This window comes from Empidonax traillii, unplaced genomic scaffold, assembly GCF_003031625.1.
Source record: "Empidonax traillii isolate 1590-97213 ecotype Southwest subspecies unplaced genomic scaffold, ASM303162v1 scaffold142:size1213974, whole genome shotgun sequence".
Classification (NCBI taxonomy): Eukaryota; Metazoa; Chordata; class Aves; order Passeriformes; family Tyrannidae; genus Empidonax; species Empidonax traillii.
Genome location: NW_020955335.1, coordinates 135478 through 155788, shown reverse-complemented (window position 1 = coordinate 155788; position 20311 = coordinate 135478). Strand labels below are relative to the sequence as shown.

The following is a 20311-nucleotide window of genomic DNA, read 5'->3' as shown; positions in this document are numbered from 1 at the left end:
ATTTATCATTCTATCAAGGCTACACTTTCTAATAATCAAAAATTGGGATTCTTCAAATATCATCAGCAACATCAACATGATTTTTCCCCTGTGCCTTAAAATCCATTTCAAGTATTAACACAAAGCTGGGAGTCACTTTTCAGTTCAGATAACAACAGAATAGTGACTCTTCCAGCAAGGGGAAGTGTCCCAGAGGTGACTTCCCTGCTGCCAAGGAGGGTGTGCAGGGCAGTCTCTCCCTTCTTGGAGCCACTGCATCCCCTACACATCCCAGGCACAACTAATGCTTCACTCTGGGGGGCTTGGGGCAGCCAGCACCTGACTGGGGCTTATGGAAGGACTCTTCCGAAATTGCCTGTGGGAGTTGTAGACTTGTGTCCCATGGGATGTGCACTCCAGCATCAGAACTGCTAAGGAATTCCCATTCCAGCCCTCCAACAAGCATTTCTCCACTCCACAGGGAAGAACTAAATTTGTTCTCACAATCACTTGCACAGCCATTGGGATTCATAAGCCATTTCTTCCAGATTACTGCTTCCAAAGAAAACTCACAGCCAGATCTAATTCTGTTTCTGAACAGGCAATTTGCTTTATGGATTCCTTTTGTCCCATCTTACATTATCACAACTCAATTCATTCTGCAGAACAGGCCATTACCTCCCTCCTCCCACCACAATAATTCCTTTCCACAACCACCTGGCAGTGCACAGCCAAGGACAGATTCCCAGAGGACTCGGTGACAAATGCCATGTGCAGAGACCACTTATTACAAATGTCTGATTTTAAACCACTCAGTGCATAGTCTTGCAGAGTGCTGGAGGCTGGAAAAGCCTTAAGTTTGAAATCCACCAAATCAGGGTTCTTTCTTCTTATAGTTGGCCACTGGGACTGAAAAAGTTAAACCTCACTGCTTCAGACCAAACAATTCAGCCCCAGCTACATCCCTCAGTCTCTCATCTTACACAAAGCATTGCAACAGGGATGTAAGTCACTGCAAATAGCATTAGCTGTTCTGTTGGCTTTTCATCTCTTGCTCTGCAGCCTGTACCAATCTACGACTTAGACTTTCATCAAATTAGCAGGCTTGGTTTCTGAATTTCCCTACGCTACTCTTCCAGTTGTGTTACATTACTGAAGGCCTATAAAAATACTTTTTTTTTTCGTTTTCCTCAAGGAAAAAAAAAAAACACAAACCTAGATGCTCTGTGCTTCAATCCTAAAAGAATTTTAATTACCTTGACAAACACCTACTTGAGTTCTCAATGCCTGTTCTTTCCCAGAAGTGAATTAACCACTCCCCCAGCAAAACCCCCTCACACGTGCTGTTCTACTGGTTCCTCCTTCACAAAAGTGAGTTTCCACAAAAAGAGAGTTTAGAAGCTTCTCAGTAACAGCAAAGGATCATTTCAGTTTTGACAGGTGTGAGAAAACAGCAGCACTTTGATGGCCTCATTCATCCACACAACCTGAAGCCAGCCACAGGATTTTGCTCTGAAGATACAGACTGGTATTTTAAAGGTAAAGTCAGGTAAGCTGGACTTTTTTTCGATTCTCTCAAGTATTTTTACAGATTTTGTTCAGCCTGTAGGAACTTCTTTAGGTGTGTTAAACCATCCTAATGCATCAGTCTTCAGACACACCTCAGGCAGGTGTTACAGAGCCACCAGCAACTGTGACTGACACACAGGAATTCAGCTGCAACAGTAGAACTGACAACTGTTTCATTTCCTAACTACAAAAAGCTGATAAACTGTGCTCCATACTAATTCCAGTGTTCCTGGCTTACTGATTGCAGGCAGCACTGAGCAGGGTAAGAGCCCCTCAAGTGCACTGTAAGAGCAGAAAGTCACACAGACAAATCCCCTCTTCCTGTCCCCAGAGATTCAACCAGAAGAGTCAGAAAAACAAAATCAGCAAATTCTCCATCTGACATGATCACCTCTATTAGAGCTGTATGAAAAAAGAAAAAATTAAAACCCGGTGGTGCCCACACATTTAAAGAACACCCACTAGATTTTCTTTTGAACAAGTCACTTGAAATTGTTTCAGAAACTTCAGTAACGTGGTTTTTACCTGCAGGTCCTGTGATATTTCAGCTGTGGGAGGTGGTGGATACTCTTCACATACAGCAAGGCTCCGAACTAACTTTAACTTTGTGTTTGACTGAAGGAAAGTACGTTAAGATTAAAAACTATGGCTTATAAAAAGTTATATAAATACACCATAAGCCGTTATTTTTCCATTCATTTCACGTAAAACAAAATGGCTGAAAACTGCATTTTTAATGTTTTCAACAGAATAAATAATTCCTTTAGGATGAAAACACCCAAGCAATTGCAGCTTTTTGAAGGCACTACCAGCACAATAGAGCACATCTAATGAAAAGTAAATAAAAGTGTCGGGGAAAAGGGTTTCTCTCCACAACAATAAAAAAAGCCACTAAAAAATATGAAGGCGAATCACGAAAGCAGACAACTAGGCACGACAGAAACCCAACAGAATAAAACAAAGCTACGATGCCAGAAAAGAAAACTAAAGGCACTTTCCCCAAAGTAACAAAGCTCCCCAAGCATGAAGGGCTCCCTCTGCATGCCAACACAGGGCTACTGTACCTTGGACCTCTTTGCTGCCTGTCCAAAGGACTGCAGGGGCCGCTGGACAACACAACAGAGAAGGGTGGGTTAAACTCAGCGCACGCTGCGGTAACAACAGTCTGTACAAGAGAAAGCTTGGAGAGTTATCACCGAGGATCCTGGCACGGCAACTGCAGGTGCTCTGGGCTGCAGGGTCAAACCCTCTCCCGCTCTCCTGGGGCCCGCCCTCGCTTTCCCTGCTCCGTCAGTGAGGAGCATTCCTCAGCTACAGAGGGACCCACGCGCTGCACTCGCTCAGCCTGCTCCCACAGTCTACATCCTAATTCCCTTGGCAACATCACATGGCTTTGAGAAACTTCCTTTCTATTCCTGAAACCTACCTGGAGAAATGATCATTAAAATAAAAGAAAGTATTGCCTCTACCAGGGAACAGGAACCAGCTGATGACCCACCATAAGCAGCTTAAAACACAGGGGTTTTTTTTATCTTTTATCTTGGGACCTATAAAAGTATATTAAAATGAGCTACTGGTCATTTTTTTTTCCTTTTTCATTTAATAGCTTACTATGCATTAATATGCTTTTTCTCCTTGCAGAGCCATTTTAGTACCTCATTATGCATTAATTTGCTCTTTTCCCTCCCAGAGCCCTTCTTCTATTACTACTGTTCCTTAAAAAAGAAAAGATCACCAGACTTTTACTACAGGATGTATGATTGAAAGGTACATTTGAACCAGCAAAATCATTTAGCAATCTGTTAGCTGCACAGTTAAAACTAACCCAACCCTCTGCGCCAGTGACACAGGAATAGAAGCACTGACAGAGTGGTATCACATAATTTAAGTCCTGGTTTCCCTGGAGAACTAAAACTCAGGAATAGAGAAGCCTCTCACAGAAGTGGCTGCAGTGAGCACAGCCCTGATATTTGTAAGGAGAAAGGAATCTCGGTAATATAATTTCAAAGGTTGTTTTCTGGACAATACTTCCTCCTTTCAGAAGGAATCTAAACAAACTCCACTGGAGAGCTCCCTGAAGCCAGCCCTCCTCAGGAGGTGCCTACCAGTGCCTGAGCTTCTTGGCAGGATGCACATGTTGCTAAAAAGCACACCTGGCCTCCAGCAGAGAGCTCTGCTCATAAGGCAGAGCTGCTTTTCCCCTCCTTTTCCTCGAGCCCCAAATGCCTATTTTGGGTGCTGCAGCAGCTCAGCTGAGGAGCAGCAGAAGGGGAGCTCATTTCAGCTCCTTTCACTGCGTAACAGCATTTTAAATAGCTCACTGAACACTAACTGAACTCAGCAGCAGCTTTGCAAAGGAAGCTTGCTGGGATTTTGAGCAGCAGAGACAGTTCAGATGCTTCCAGCCCATTCAGGCCATGAACCATTCAGACTCTGAGTTTTGCTGGTTCCATACCTGGCACCCTATGGAGATTTGGAGTTTTGCTGTTACCTGCAAAACACTTTCTTTTCCTTTCCATCATCCCAGCTGAAAGCACTCCCTGCATCCTGAAAGCTGGCCTCCTGCACATCCCTGACAGAGTTCCTGTTATACCAGCCTACTGAACTTCCCAGAACTGGCTGATTCCCACCCTCCTGTGGATTCCTCCAGCCTCAGTTAGCTGAGGTGCATTCACACCCAGCAGTGTAAACTCAACATCACATCAGGACTGCCAGCACAGTCCTCAGTTCACTGCCCAGAAGCAAAACAATTGCTGATCTTTTGCAAAATTTTGGAAGCTCTGAAGCCAGCACATAAACCAAGAGTATTTGGAAACAAACACCCCAGATCCACCCTTCGAGGGGGTCCAGGGGAGAGAAACTGAGTTAAACAGGGCATTAGACACTTTAAACCAGCCAAACAGAACTCCCAATGCTGTTCACCAGAACTTGACATACAAGCTACTGCTCACTAATTAGATAAGTCACACATTTCAGTTATTTTTAAGAGTGATTAAAAAAAAAAAAAACAGCAGAGAAGAGATTGTTGCTGGAAAGGAGAAACCATATTGTAATTAAATTCAGTCAAGATCTGTACAAAGCACAGATCTCTCCTCACTTTACCTCAGTAAAGTCTCAGGAATCCATTGCAGCCAAAACTTCAGTTTCACACCACATAAAGTGAAGCAAATGCCTCAAAATTTAATCGATCAAATCTCAGTCTTTGTAAGAATGTTTTAAATTAATGTGGGGTTTTATATTTCAATGACAACAGGACAAGTTTAGTTGTACATTCCTTAAAGTGTTTTACGTGTGTTGTGTCTCATCTGCTGTTTTCCTGGGGAATTGCAGTTGTGTTCCCAGGCTGGGAAGCCAACACTCAATTTTTTAACGACAGGTGTTTGCAACCTGTGGGCAATAAGTCAGTCAAGGCAATATAGGATATTCAGGGCAGCAGACTAAGGCACTGGAATACCCTGGTGCACCTGATAATTTTTAGGGACTAAACCAACACTAACAACACTGGGGGGCCATGGTAGGAGGGGGATCCTCCCTTGACTGAAATGACTCAAGCCTCAGCATTCCACATGAGACAAGACTCATCCCATCCATCAAATCCAAACTCATCCAACACTCCTGTGACAGGTGTGGGTTTCTGGCCTTCCCGTGTGACTGTCAGGATGCCAAAACCTGAAATACAATCCTCCAGATCCAGCTGTAGCTGTGAGCAATGAGTACCACACCGGGTGGGTGAGGAGCACTGGGATAACAAATGGCCAGACTGCTGGGACAGCTCACAGGGAACAGGCTGGAGGTGGGAGGTACCAACCCCAAAGTCCTGTCACTGCACTCTCAAAACATGAAGACAACTGGGCACAATCCAGGGATTCCTTCCTTGGACAGAGGATGACACCATTTCCACCAGAATTCCAGGACAAGAGGCAGCCAATGCACGTTGGAGCTGTTAATGAACGTTTTCCCTCTTTTCAGGCCCGTGAATTTTAGTTCTGTCCTAATTTCTCTGCATTTAGTAGGTTTTGCTCCTACAGAGCATCTTTACGTTCCCCACTTGTGAGAAAGAATTTATAGCTAATTTAGAACGTGCCATCCTTGGTGAGTGCAAATGAAGCAATTTCTTCATATTTGCAGCTCTCAAAGACTTTTACTGCCTTGAGAAAACACTGCATTAATGAAAGCCCTATTTACAGTCATCATGGGCACGATTTCAAGACAGTGTTTAAAAGCAAGAATTCCAAATAATTGCCTAATGAAAATAATGATTAGGTTCTTGTCTTTAAAAAAAAAAAACAAGCCCACAAACACAGCCACTTTTCAGACCAACTATTATGCCACGTTTCCAACTGCATGATAAAAAGGGAAATAAGACAGTCCCTATTTAAAAGTATTATGGCATTATTGGAGACAGGGAAAGGTAAATCCTGACAGGGCCAAAACAGCCGGGGAGGAGGCAAAGAAAGGCTTCGGAGAACTCAGGCTGTGAAACAGAGACAGCACCCAAGGTTTGTGCCAGGAGGGAGGGAAGAAACCTGGAGAGAGATGTCAAGTTGCCAAGTAAAAAAAATTAACTTAATTCTCCCAAAGGACAGGGATATCTGCGTAATTAGCATAAAACAAAATCAGAATTACACTCCCTAATACAGCATTTGCCTTGCCTGTCTCATAGAGGAGATGAACACAACTCTGTATTCATCTCCAGCCTCCATCCATCCTTCCAAGAGGCTTTTATATTTAATAAAAGAAATTTTCCTAATAATAACAACCATAAGGGACTATCTTGCAAGATGGATTCAGATCTTTAATTTGCTGTCAATATTTCCTGACACTTTGTCCTTACAGTGGGTGAGGTATTGCCTGCCCCAGCAGCCAAGGACAAAGGCAACACGCTTCAGACCCTGTATTCCAGCTGATTCCAAATTAGTGTGTTCTCACCTGACCTGGATAAGATTAACAGGTGGGAGACACCAGTGAATGGTGAACCAAAGCCTTCCTGAACCCCAAAACCACAATAGTGCACAGCATTCACAACAGCAAATCAGTTACTAATGCACAAGGCCTGAAAATAACCTGGAATTTAGAACCACAGTTACATTTCGAAACGTAATCAGCAGTTTCTGACCCGTGAAGATCCAGAAACACACCTGAACTCAAACCATGTTGAGTTCAGACAGAGGGAAAATCACAGCCTGTGTCTTCCCTGGCTGTGAAGAGTCAGCAATCAGTTGGTAACTGTACTCAGGGGTATTACTGTAGTTTGCCAACAGGTATTAAACCTGTCCTGCTGTTAGGGGGGAAAACAAACCCCAATCCCATCCAATCCCACCCAACCCATCCTCTGATACACTCAGCAAACAGAACACAACAGATCCCAATGAGCTCCTGATAACGTTCTCTAACATTTCTCAGCCAACACTTTGCTGTTTCTCCCACCACCACAGTCCTGTTTAACCTGCACTTAAAGACCAGTAGTGTGTTCTGTGAAGTTTCATCCAGCTATTTAATCATCCATTAGTTAAAAGCTTGCTGATTGCTCCACTGTTCCACAAGGAATTTTTTTTCTATAGACAATCCAAAATGTGTGTATTTTAGTATAAAACATGCTTTCAGTGAGAACTCCTCCAGTACATGACATATGTATTTGCACCAGCAGCTCCCACAGCACAAGTGACATCAACTTCTACTGATTCCCTTGTGTCCAAGGGCTTTTTGTTGAATGAGGAAACACGAAAGATTTTTCCAAATTACTGAACTGTAGGAAAATAAAAAGCTCTTAAATTAATTTTTAAGGCTTGCCTCCGAGGTACTGCATTGATTAAAGGAAATACCAGCTCGGCCATAATGCCACCAGCTTTTCAGTAGCACTTCTTTCTCATGTTACAGAAGAACTATTTCATTTTCAAGGATTTATTTTTTTCCATAAAATTATCTATTTACACTGATGTCAGCCTTAATAAAGCCAGCAGATATTAAAGTGTAAAACTGTTGTTATTGCAGGGATCTACAATATTTATTTGGAAGCAATTTAACATACAGATAAAGTTTACTTCACTCAGCGGAGTATTGAATTGTTAGTCCTGAACAAAACTACTCCCCAAAGAACCTCTTACTCAATTCTCAATAACCAAAATCTAATAAGTGCTGTCCTGGTTTTGCAACCCACAAGAGAATCCCCCATATCCCAGTCAGGACTCTTGACAGAAAAACTGTTCAGCCTTAACCCACAGACACAGAATTCCTAGAGACAACCAGACTGTGGTGAAACACAAACTTCTCTGCTTCTTTCCAGAAATCTGCTCCATCTTCTAGGCTGTGTCAGACATTTTTAGCTGCTTTCCTGAGCTCCTGCTCATCTGAGCTGCTTCCAGTCCTCAGGGAGCCTCAGCCAGGAGGGAGCTACCTCGTCCCACGGGAAAGGGACCCATCTCCCAGGACTCAGGAGCATAAACACTGAACTAAACCCCGGGGGGATCAAATCTGCAGCCACAAATTCCCAACCCGCCCTTCTCAGGGTGTTCTTCATCAGCATGAGGCGTTTCCACACCGTTTGCCTCAGCTCCTTCTCACCTGAGAGGTGATGCCACGACCTCTTTACAGGTACATCTCCCACCTGCAAAGGCCATTTTCTAAATGAGTCGTGAGGACCTGTCTTTCCTGCTGAAAAGCCATGGAGCAAAGCTGTCAGGCAGGGAAGAACAGAGGAAAAGGGAAGGCATTCTCAAAATCATCTGACTCATCTTTATGGGAGGGCAGAGGAAGCAACAACCATCCCACTGCCTCCCCTAACACCAGCAAGCTTTTCCTGACCTGGACCAAAAAACCACCTTGCAGGATGAAGAGAATGGAGGAGAACAAGGCCCAGATTGATTTAGGGTGATGCACTGGTGGAAAGAGAAGGGCAGAGCTCCTTACCGGCATATTGTTCTTGTTATCAGGACAGTTCTCATCCTTCTCCGCTGGGATCTGCTCCTGACTTCCTGATTTTAGGAGGTTTTCAACGGGGTCTGTGTCTTTAAATTCAGCTTCTGAACCCTTCATTTCATCAGTCTCATCTTTTACAGTGAGAATATCAGACATCCTCATTAGAAAAGGTTATTTTAAAAGTCTACAAGAAATAGGGAACCTTTAGGACAAAGAAAAAGTGGATCATTGAGTCATTTAAAACGAGTCAAAACACCCCCACCCGAACCTAAACAACTCCCTAAAATAAACAAGATGTCGCTGCAAAAACGATCTTTTTCCTGTCTTGTATTAGAGGAAGTGATTTCTTTTTAACCACTTTTATCAAGAGGCTGTAAGGGCAAAGAGTTCTTGTAAAACAAGAACTAAGGGCTGCACTATTGGAAAGCACTCACAGATTTTTCTTGCTCTATCTTAGAAATAAACCCCTGAACATTCAGATACTCCAAATCAAACTAAGTTCCAATGGAAACAAGGGAAGATTTTCTGAAAGGAAAAGAGAATTACATACAGATTTATTTCAAGGGGGTTGAAAGTAATTAGATGAATCATAATTCCCCAAGTGTGCAAAAAAAATCATAAATTTCATTAAAACTTTGAAGTTTTATTGTTGCCAGATAGTTCCTACATTCAGAACTTGTGTGGTTGGTATCTTACCTACTAAATATAGTGAAATTAGTCTTAATAAAATTAGGCATTCTCTCAAAAGTGACAAAGAAAGAGACAGATTTGGTAATTAGAATAATAATAACCATTATCAACAATTATAATTTATAATAATAATAATAATTTTTAAAACTCCATAAAAGATGACTAAATGCTGTAACAGAACCACCCCAAATTTTCCCTAGAAAACAAGAAACACAAGTTCTTGTCGTTACTCAGCTACAGTGCAAGTAAAACCAAGCATTTCTTAAAAGAAACGAAGAGTAAGACCTGAACAGGAAATCATCCACAGGAAACAAATAACAATCCAAGAACACTGCAGAATCTTACTCTCTGATTCAGTACCTGATGTGTCCTACAGTTTGGGGATTGAGGTCTTCCACGAGGATAAAAGAGAATAATCGGAAGTTCCTTTTCCCAGTTGTCCAGCAGGATGTCAGTTGGAATGAACCATCTGGGAGCTGGCAGGAGGAGTCCCATGTCCCTATCCCCAGTGTGGAGTCCTGGACAGAACTGTGTGGTCTTGGATCAGCAGGAACATCCCTTTGGAATGCCTGCAAAGCAACAAAGGAAACATATCACACTTTTCCTCGCCGTGGGAGGGGAGAACATGGTGACACCCAAAAGCTTAAACAGTCATTTTAAGGAAGAAAATAAAAAAAACCAGCAGCCATAGAAGAAATCAGCTTTTGTCACACCCATTTTACTTGCCCCATGGAGCAGCAGTGACGGTTTTCCTCAGAACTCCAGACATGACAGAGTTAACAACAGTCATAATAAACATTGTGCTGGCATTCCTGGGGACACTGTTCCTATAAACAAGCAGGTATCTTCCCCAAGAGGCAGAAATCTGCAGCTCAGCGGGTGTGGGGGAGTGACAGGCCATGGAAGCTCCCAAACCCCTGTCAGGGTAACAGTGATTTTCTCTTTGCAGCAGTTCATAATCTACACAATCCACATTTTAGGCAACTTGAATTACAGAAGACGCTTTTATTTTACTCAGCAAAATAACTGCCACGAGGATTTACAGTTTTACAAAACTGATAATGCTGCATCTTCCCTCCTTTTCAGACTTGCTTCTCTGAGAAAGAACTAACCCCCCACCACCTTGAGGGGGAAGGCAAGGGCAGACCTCTCGTGGCAAAGCAAAGCTAGCTCCAAGATGGTTTTCCCAGACAATCCAAGATTTTAGAAGAAGGTCAGGTTAACAACCTTCACTGTAAGTAGAACCTGAATAGAGATGCTGTTTGGTTCTGCTGCCTGACCTATGATTTGTACAGTATTTAGTAAAAATCATTACATGCTGAAGATAAAAAAAAAAATCATCAAAACTCAAAACATGTATGTCCAGTTGCAATTATAATTTTGGAAAATAAGTGTAATTTAATTGCTACTCCCTCCACAAGTCACAAACATAGTACCTGCAATCAACATCTTGATGTTTTTCCTTTAATCCCATCCAACTCACTAAGAGCTCCTGTCCCTTTGCAACACCATTTCCAAACAGTCTCAGCATCCTCAGTTACCAAAACTCCTGCTGCAAATGTGTTGCCTGCCTCTGTCAAGCCAGAAAAACGATGCACAGGAAAAATGGCCTTATATTTCCTACACCAACCTAACTGCAAATCAGCTTAGAACTTGTTCTGGACCGATTTTCCCCTGCAGACAGATTTAAAGCTGCAGATTTGGTGCTATGCAATCCACAGGGCAAGGGACAGCGTTGAGGAAAAGCTGAGCAGCTTCAATTCACACATAAATATCTAGTTTTTGGGTTCATAGAATGTGCCTATTTTGAGTCAACTGGGATCACCATATGTGCATCCACGAGTAAATGCTTTAGATTAAGAGCAAAAGACACATAACAGAAAAATGAATCTTTGCTTACCTGATTTAATTCCTAATAACAGCCACAGATTCACTCTAATTGATAATGCAACCTTGTGTTTGTGACACACAGCTGGGAGTTATCAGTACTTGGGTACCAGTCCCTGAAGTTTCCTCCAATCCAGACAATTTTTATAGCTGAGATAATCAGGTTCTAGTTTCTAAAATGACACAGACTGGATTAAAAAAGACTTCAGGAATTTTATGTGCTGCAGTCTGACGGGGCAGGGGTGGGCAAATCACAGACCATCCTAATCTCAGCTCTTTCACCTCCCCAAATAGTTGGATGTTAATTTACTGTGTCCTGTGAAGGACAGAAAATAGGAGAAAGAAGCAGGAAGGCCACTTAGGAGCTGCTCTGCTGTCTGGGGAGGGAATCAGTTCTAATCAGCAAAGTGACTGACCCCAAATCCCAGCACTGGCCACAGACTGCACTGCAACACAGACCAACAGCACATCTGCAGACTTGAATTAATAAGAGGGACATGATACCTCCACCCTAAAATCATCTGCACAGTGAACGGACTGAGCATTGCTTTAGTATTAAAAGTTCAAACAGCTCACAATAGATCTCATGAAAAAAGCCTTCCAATTTTACCGTGTTTTAGAGGTGACACAAATAGGCATAGAGAGGAAGTACAAGGGCTTGCATGTAAACTGGAGGATGACATGTCACACTTATCTTCTTCACCCTCAGGGCTGCTGTCCTCATCTGAGCACTCAGTGCTGAAATGTGTGTTTACCCTCTTGTTCATCACATTAGTAACACTATACACCCACCACTCATCTTAAAAGTCCAGTAATTCTCTTTCTGCAAAGTTGTAACCACTCTGTCTGTGCAACCACTCTCCCCATTTCAGAAGGAAAATTGCAATTATGAGCTGTGAGTGAAGTCTGGCACTGCACAGGCACATGCCTGTCAGTCAGCACACCATAAAAAGGTCAATGCTGCGCTCTTACTGCTTTCTTTTGCACAACCTGTGACAAGACAGGAAAATAACCCCGTCCAGCAAAGCCATTCCAGAGTTTTATGATGGCAGCCTCCTGGATCCTGACATGTGGAAAGCCACCAGGTCCTCTGTGTCAGGTTCTGAATTGTAAATCATCGTATGGAAACCCACTCAATTGACCTGTAATTGAGCAGAGATATTTCTGGGAACAGGATCTACTCAACTTAATCCCATTTCTCTAATAGGCATCAAGAGTTCCAGCTCCTTCTTGTGGGCAGTGTAGATGGAGGTAGGAAGCTTTGCTCTGCCCAGGACGGAAGAAATCCAGTCTTTTTCTTTTGAAAAGAAGGTGAAAGACAGAAGGAGATTTTTTTGTTCTCTGTTAAAAGTTATTATTAATATAATTGTTGTAAAAGACTCCAGAAACAGCTGTTAAAATAACTGATATCAAAATCAGGGTAGGAAATTGGATTAGAGGGGGGGGGATAAAAAGAAAACCTACATTCAACACACAAAGTGGATACACTGTCAGTGGAGAGGTAAAATGAAAAGTTATTTTTTAAACCAGTTTCTGTTCACCAACAGAATTCTGAATAGAATTCCTGCACAGGCCTTTAGAGTATCCCTGGTTGTGGCCAAGATCCACCTCATTTTCACTATGATTATGAGTTTATCCCTAACCTGGCAGTCAACATTTTGTGCTGAATTCCTAGCAAGGTTTGTTCCAAGTCATTCCAAAATCTCCAGGCTGTACCCTGGTTCAGCTCCCAACCTCTAGTTCCACGCAAAGCTCCACTTCTCCTCAGAAGTTGCTTTAACTTTTTAATGTGAAAACTCTGCTTTGTGCCACGTGCCCAGAGGAAGCACAGCAGCAGGTTATTTTCTATGCTATTTATCAAATATTCCATTAAACTGATTATAAGGATAATCCTCCCTAGAGAGGAAATATCAGGAAGGGGAAAATGCATAAAAGAAGCTCTGCATTAAACAATTACCATTACTGCAAAAAGGCTAGACTTGCATTATCCTCCTCAGAAGCAGCACTGTCTGCTTAAAGGGAATCTACAAATCCACTTATTTTTCTTTTGGGAGACCCGAGTTTTGTCTAAGGCTCATGTTATTTGAAAAAAAAAAAAAAATCTGTTACAGAAGGAGTTGCATGAGAAAAAACGCCAAACCAACAAACCCTGGCACAGCAGCTCATGCAGCAACTGCCCCCAGGGCTCAAGGAGACTGATGAACACAACAGAGTCTGAGGGACAGTCCTGCCTCACCCCTTCAGCAAACTTCCCAGGGATGGGCAAGCGCTTTATTTGTTTCCTGACGGAAGTCGGGACATTTCCTAGAAAACCAGATCTTTGAGGACTCCAACAGAACACTTGCCACAGCAAGGGCTTTTTCCAGCTGTTGTTCACCTCAAGTATATAAATATATTTATATGAGCACCATAACCCCAGGGCTCCTGTGATTAGGACAAACATTGACTCTCCCCACCAACCAAAAACACTCATAAATTACATATGTTCCTTTGTTAGGATGAAAGGGGAGAATGTTGATGCCTTAAGCAGCAAGGTGTCAATCAAAATTATCTTACCATTCCATTAACACAAGCTATGGGTGTAAGAAGGAGAGAATTCCTGCATCCAGCTGCTGCTTGGCTCTGGAGGAGCACAATCCACATACAGCTTTGGGAAGTCAGACACCCAAACCAACAGAGAACTAACTCACTGCTCTCTGAGAGCCTGCAGATGAGTCCTGAGGTAAAAGATGGACAACACAACCAGCACCTATATTTGGAACGGATTAGTCCCTCCTGGGAAACTTCCCTTAGGGGAGAGGTGGGAAAAGGACTGGGGGAAAACTGCCTGAGGTGATAAAGGAGAGGAAAGGAGAAGAAAAAAACCAAAACAAACCTCCACCCCAACCTTGAAAATCCTGACTTGGAGAGCAAGGGAGGATTCCAGAGGGAGCAACAACTCTGCTGCCACAAAGGGGCCAGGCTGTGCTCCCAGCTGATCCAAGAGCCGTCAGACAGAGGGGCTGAAAGCAGAATTTTGCTCTGCCTCTCTCAATCAGTGCTTCTGTGGCCCAGGAGGTTAAAAATCTACCACACAGGATCTATGATTTGGAGCAGCTGATTTTTAAGATTGCCATTCATCTCACAGAAAATTCAAAGCAGATTTGTACAATTATGAGAAATAGAAGCTGGAATTATGCAGAGGCAGCTGTTCCCTTTTTCCAGAGAAGGCAACACACACCTGTTTTCTGCATGCTATCTTATGGCTGCAGTTTGAGACCCATTAAATGACTAACCAAGAGTCCTGACCTGCCTACTGCACTGTGATATTGTGCAGGCCTGCTCTTAATTATACAATTATTAATAACAAATAAATGAGAAATTGATCCACTTCTGAAGCATGAATCAAAAAGATTCCCTAATCTTGTTTAGATTTATGGACTAGAAAATGCTGTTCGAGTGAATCCATGCTGCACTGACTTAAATACCCTTAAATCAGAGATTTATGCTTTTCCCAATGCTGCTGTTTACCCAGGTTTGGAAGTTCTACATTAATCACTTAACAACTGAATGCTATTTACTGCATTTGCATCAGAAGATGCTTCTTATTTGATTCAATTTACCAAGCTACTTAGTAATCAGATTTCCAAAGCAGCAGTACAATGATAGATTGGAATACAAACACATAATGTGCAGTTCCTCTACCTCTTCCAAAATTAATTAAGGACTGAATGCATCCTGCTGACTGTGCAAGTGATGTCCTACTACCAAGTGTAGGTATCATTAAAAAAACCTAACTGGACAGAAATAGCACCAATTTTAGCAGAAGACATTTGCAGACTTTCTTGAGAAAAATCCCTCCAATTAGGACAGAAAATCCCACAATTGCGAGCCCAGTGAAAGGCTCTGCGAGGAAGGACAAACTTGAGGCACCACAACAAACCTGTTCAACACCCATTTCAGCCCTGAGCACACTCTGGTGTGCAGGTTATTGTTTGTACAACAAGAATGCTCATATCAGAAAGAAAAAGTGAAACTTGCCCTCAGCCCCTGCAGTCCATCACTTAAATACTCCTTTTCTTTCCTGACACATTTTCATGCTACAAGCTCTGCAATACTTTGAAAGAACAACACAGTGCCCTTCTCTGGCACACCCAGGGCCTAAGACAGAATCCCAGCACTGTTCATAGGATGCTTGACAGGCTTCCAAAGAGGACACCTTTCCCAAGAATAGGCATGTGAGGAGTCAAGGTGTATTATTAGTAACTATCCCTCCCCCTCCTTTTATATTTGAAATTGTGAGCAATAATCTAAGGCTCTGTAATCCTGCCTCACCTTCTCCTGTGAGCTCACTCCTGAATGCCAAGGGAATGCTGAGCTGACAGTGACAAAGAGTAACAAGGTAATTCCTTCAGGAATGCAGCTGCATAAATGAGAAGAAGAATTTAACACCTAGCAAGATTAGAGCAGTCTTTTATTCTACATATTGATAGGAAACTGCAGCATTCAAGTACTTATGTAGAGTTTGTTTCTGTAATTTTTTTTATCCACAGACTCAAAAAATAAAGCTTGAAATGTGCACTGAATAAACTCTTCCACTATAAAGTGCTTCTTCAGAGGAATGTGGTCCTCAGGAGGGTTGGCTGTTCCACTGTGCACAAAGCACTGTCACTGCCCTGTGAGTTCCCTTCCTGCACCTCACTTTGCACTGTCAGCATATGAACAATCAGAGCCCAGTACAGCACAGGAATTAAAGGTTTACCTCGTGGAAAATGAAACGGTCCCCTGGATGTAATTCCTGCTACAATGGATACTCCCCAAGGAAAAAAGAAATCCCACTACAATCCTTGTTTTGACATGGGGAGCTACACATGAAGAACAGTGAAAGTCCAAGTTCCAGCAAAGGCAGGGTTTCTGATGGACTTACAGTCCCAGCACTGAACAATCTGTGGTGGATGGAAACCAACTTGGCTTGCATTTGCATGTTGTTATTATAAAGCCCAGCTCTGTGGCCAGGCCACTCTCATTAAGGTAACTATAATAATCTCAATTGGTTTATACACTATTTAAAGTTGTATCTCCATTAGGATCTGTTCTCACTTTTTTTTTTGTAAAAAAAAAAAAAAAGCTTTAAGGGGGGGGGGGGGGAATAATTTCCGAAACAGACTTTAAAACAGTTCCCCAAAGGCAATTTTTTATATAATTGCCTCCTGGAGAGCATCTGCACAGGGCAGATGTACGTTGGCTGCTGCAGCATTAACCTTTCCCAAATGCCAGAGCTCAGAGAGAGCTGAGCTTCAGGTTAGTGCAGAACACATCTGCTGAGTGGCTCAGCCTCTCCCCTCCCAGAGGACATGACTGTCCAAAGGCAAGAGGGAAGAACTGTTTCAAAAGCTCCTGAAATCTAACATGATGCGCCTTTGGTCCTTGCCAGCACAGCTCTGCTGCCCTGGGAGGTGAAGAAGGATCGCCCTCCTCACATGACGTTGCTGGAGCAGCAAAGGCTCTGCACAAACAACTGTGCTGATCAAGACTCCGTTGGCTTGGCTGTCATCATCCTGAGAAACCCGGCTGGCAGCACCAACCCTCCTCTGGCTCCTGAGCTCTGCTCTGGGAGCTCTGTGCCTGTTCCCCACCCAGCTCTGTGTCCCTGTGCCCACATCAGCACCTCCCACAGCTTCCACCCCTTCATCTGCCCAGCAACCCCCACACCTGCCCTCTCCATCCCCGGGTTTATATTCCACCCTCACCCATCATCCTTTATCAGCTCCTTTTGTCAGCTTGCATATTCTTTCCCCCACGATTTTTTCACTCCTTTTCAACTCTATATTTAGAAAGCTCCCGACAATTCCAGGAAACACACTCTGTAATACCACACGGCACAAAACTCGGCATAAATCACCATATCATCTGTCTCATATTTATCTCTAGGTATCTATTTAATACCTTCAAAGTCACAAAGTCAGTCAGGTGAAGGACCCAAAACTGAAGCATCTGCCTGTTTTCAAATATCAAATAGTCAGTTGTCCAATTAAAAACAGCTCTTAAAAAGGGCAGAAGAATCAACTGTTAACAGATCATTCCCTGAAGCTTCATTTCTAGTGTTAAGGCCTTGAAATGGAACAGGAGAAGAGTAACAAGATGCTTTTTCTGTGGCAACTGGAAATAATTATTTGGGGAAAAAAATAACTGGTTTTCCCTTTCTGAGGTTATTGATGCTTATTAAATGTCAGAGGGTTTGTAGCATGATAATGTATAGCCTGAGTGGCTTTAAAAAGTAAATAAGAAAGATTAAAAACTTTTAAAATATTACCAAGCTGTAAGCTAACCAAAGGTAGCTTCAAGTCTTTTCAGCTCAGCACTGATTAATTTTCCCATATTAGAAACAGGACAGGAGTATACAAATATTTTCATTTCAGACAGAGTAAAAAAATCATCTCGCTACTCAAAACACCTCACAGAAAGCACATGACAACAACTCCACGCAGAAAACATGCAGCATCAAATAAAGTCCATGCCATCTACATGTCCTCACAGGATACAGCAGAAAATTTAAAACCTCAAAATAGTAAAAGATTGATTTCTTTCCCCCAGTTATTTTAAGTAAATAATCTGAAATGTTGCCTGTGACTATTTTTCAGTGGATGCCCTTCAAACACCAATCTCCATTTCATTTAGCAAACAGCCACCCAGAGCTGCACACAGCAGCTAGAAATTTTTTAGGCATAATTCAGGTTTTATTCTTAGAATATCAAATTTCACATTTTTCCATCGTATTTCCATCAATAACAAGAGGGAAAAGTGTCTCTAGAACTGACACACAAATTTCCACTGCGGTAGGAACAGACTCCTGGGGTCACCAGCACTGATTAAAGACTGTGCTCAGGGCCCTGAGATGTGCTTTGATAGTGCAGAAACTTGGTAAAAATTAAATGACTAATCTTCATGGAATCAAGTGTCATCATTTTTATCAGTCATCAAAAATTAGTTGTTGCCTCAACAAAAAGATATTTGCTCCACAACATAAGACAGTCACCAACATCCTGCATAGGAAAAAAAAAATAAAATCATTTTCATGCAGCCTCCTGTAAATACTGCTGCTGTCTTGATTTGAAACCTATTGTTTTGGCAGAGATATTTAGAATGGTTTTCCAAGCCCTGCATAAACAGAATATAAAGGAAATTAAAATTAGCAAGAATGCCATAATTAAATGAGAAGACACAAGAAAAAACCTTTTTCAAGTCCACGATTGATTGATTAGGCCTAAAATGCCTTTTGTGGGAAAAGAGAAACCAAACACAACCAAAGCCACAGCTGGGCACGGCTGTGACTGTCACCCAGGGAGGCACCCCCAGTGTCCCTGCACTGGCACAGCCACCCGGGCAGTGCTGCTGTCACTGTCACAGCCACCCAGGGAGTCACAGCCCTCCCGTGCTGGAAAATGGCTGTTACAGATTTAATCACTGCCCCCATTCACAGCCAGACCTCTCTCAAAATGAAAGTCTGTCCCACACCCCGAGAAATTCTGCAGTGACACAGAAGTAGGGCAAAAGCATTCACACGTTTAAGATATTCATTTCCTTCCTAGACAGTTTTACTCCCTGGGTTTGGCATTGTGAGCACGGCTCAAGAAGCCAGCACAGTCGCTGCCCAGTGCCAGCAGACAAATGCCATTGTCACCAGCACCAGCAATGCCATGGTGATCTTCTGGACTGGTACATCCCCACCCTCAGAACCCAAATAAGGAAGAAAAATGTTTGGTAAACAGAGGAGTAGAAAAAACCCTCCAGTTTATTTATTTATTTATATACATATACACACTCATTTCTAACATATAACAAACAGAAAATAATAACTCAAAAACCACCATAGGAAGTTTTAGACCTGTCACAGACTGCAGCAATCTCAATACTAAACCAGATTTTTATAAATGCATATAAAAATATCTTTTGGGACTGAGACCGTCACAGCCTGTGACAGGTCTAAATCTTTCTATTCTTGCCATTCCCCTCTTCTGCCACCTCTGTGCTCCACCTTTAAAGCCCCCCACTCTTTGTGCCCACACACAGCAGTGGCACACACTCTCCACATCTTGCCTGTCATCCTCGACCTTATCAAAAAGGATCAATCTTTGATCCTTTATGGAGAAAAAAAAAAATTTTTAAAAAAAAAGTAGATTTTTTTCCTTTCAGCTGAAGATGGCAGCTCTGGGAATAACAGGTACTTTTCTTGTGCATAGGGAGCTCAGTGTCACTGCTGGCTGTGCCTCTCCTGTACAGCACAGCTCCTTCCCTCCCTAAGCACACATGCTCTGCTCCCCATTCCTGTGTCCCATGCCAAGCCATGGCTTCAGGGATGCAGATGGCAGCTCTTCAGATCAAGGTAAGGTCACACATGGTGCCCCATCAACACACCCAGTTATCTCCCCAAGTCTGTGACAGCTCCAAGGAAATACACACAAAAGGCACAGTCCTGGGAGGCCCTCGATGTTTTCAGAGGTTTCACATCTTCTCTTTCAGTTGCTCTGCAGTGAGAGCATTATTTGTCATGGAAAAGTCTCCTTTAGCAGCATTTCAGGCAAGAAAATGACTTCTTAATTGTTTTAATCATGCAACGAACACCTGGGTGCACAAGCCACTCATGGCAGGGCCTGTACTCTGACTGCTGCCAAAGAGAAGAGTTCCCAACTCGTGGACACGTCCCACAGGTGACATCAGTGGCAGAATAATCTGTTCAGCAGTCCCCTCACACGACACCAGGCAAACGTGGGTGTGCGTGTGCTGCCTGTTATAATCAGATTTGTGCTCACACACCCCACAGCACCCAGAGCATCTTCTTAATCACTCAGATCACCAACAAGATGCAGCTCAGCCCAAATGAGAAATAAAGTAGTGCCCAGGGGAGAAACAGGACTGAGCAATGAACTACTGTTATACCCTGTACTGCCCCTCAGAAAAATGTTGTTTATTCTTCTGACACTCACATATTATAAAGAGTTGGGCTTTTATGAGCTTCTGTAACTCCTGTGCTGGAGACTCATCCTACAGGAGAGGAGAGACTGGTCTGGATTTACTTTCTCATCCACAAATATATTGGTCTGCTCTGACTAATGGATTATAAATGGGAATAGATCTCGTCACCTGAAATGTTCCCACATCAGAAATGTACCCTGGAAATGTCCACCTGATGTTGAGGCCTCAGCTCTGTGAATGCTTTCATACAGAGACAATGCCAAAAGCAACTGTGTGCAAATGAACACAGAAATAACACATGTGAAATGGGACAACCATT

The 20311-nt window shown here is 42.8% G+C and overlaps 1 protein-coding gene across 11 annotated transcripts in view; it reads right to left on the bottom strand.

The window, feature by feature from the left end:
* The window catches only part of R3HDM1 (R3H domain containing 1), a 72958-nt gene that overhangs the window by 36332 nt on the left and 16315 nt on the right, over window positions 1–20311 (bottom strand). For 8 of the 11 annotated variants that reach the window (XM_027884301.1, XM_027884302.1, XM_027884305.1 and 5 more), the window contains exons 2-5: window positions 9514–9722; window positions 8455–8665; window positions 2613–2654; window positions 2074–2163 (exon numbers count right to left, since the gene is read on the bottom strand). In XM_027884301.1, coding sequence (XP_027740102.1) covers window positions 2074–2163; window positions 2613–2654; window positions 8455–8625 — 303 coding nt within the window. In that variant the 5' untranslated portion in view covers window positions 8626–8665; window positions 9514–9722. The remainder of the gene's footprint in view (window positions 1–2073; window positions 2164–2612; window positions 2655–8454; window positions 8666–9513; window positions 9723–20311) is intronic. The other 3 variants (XM_027884308.1, XM_027884312.1, XM_027884304.1) reach the window with 2 other exon arrangements.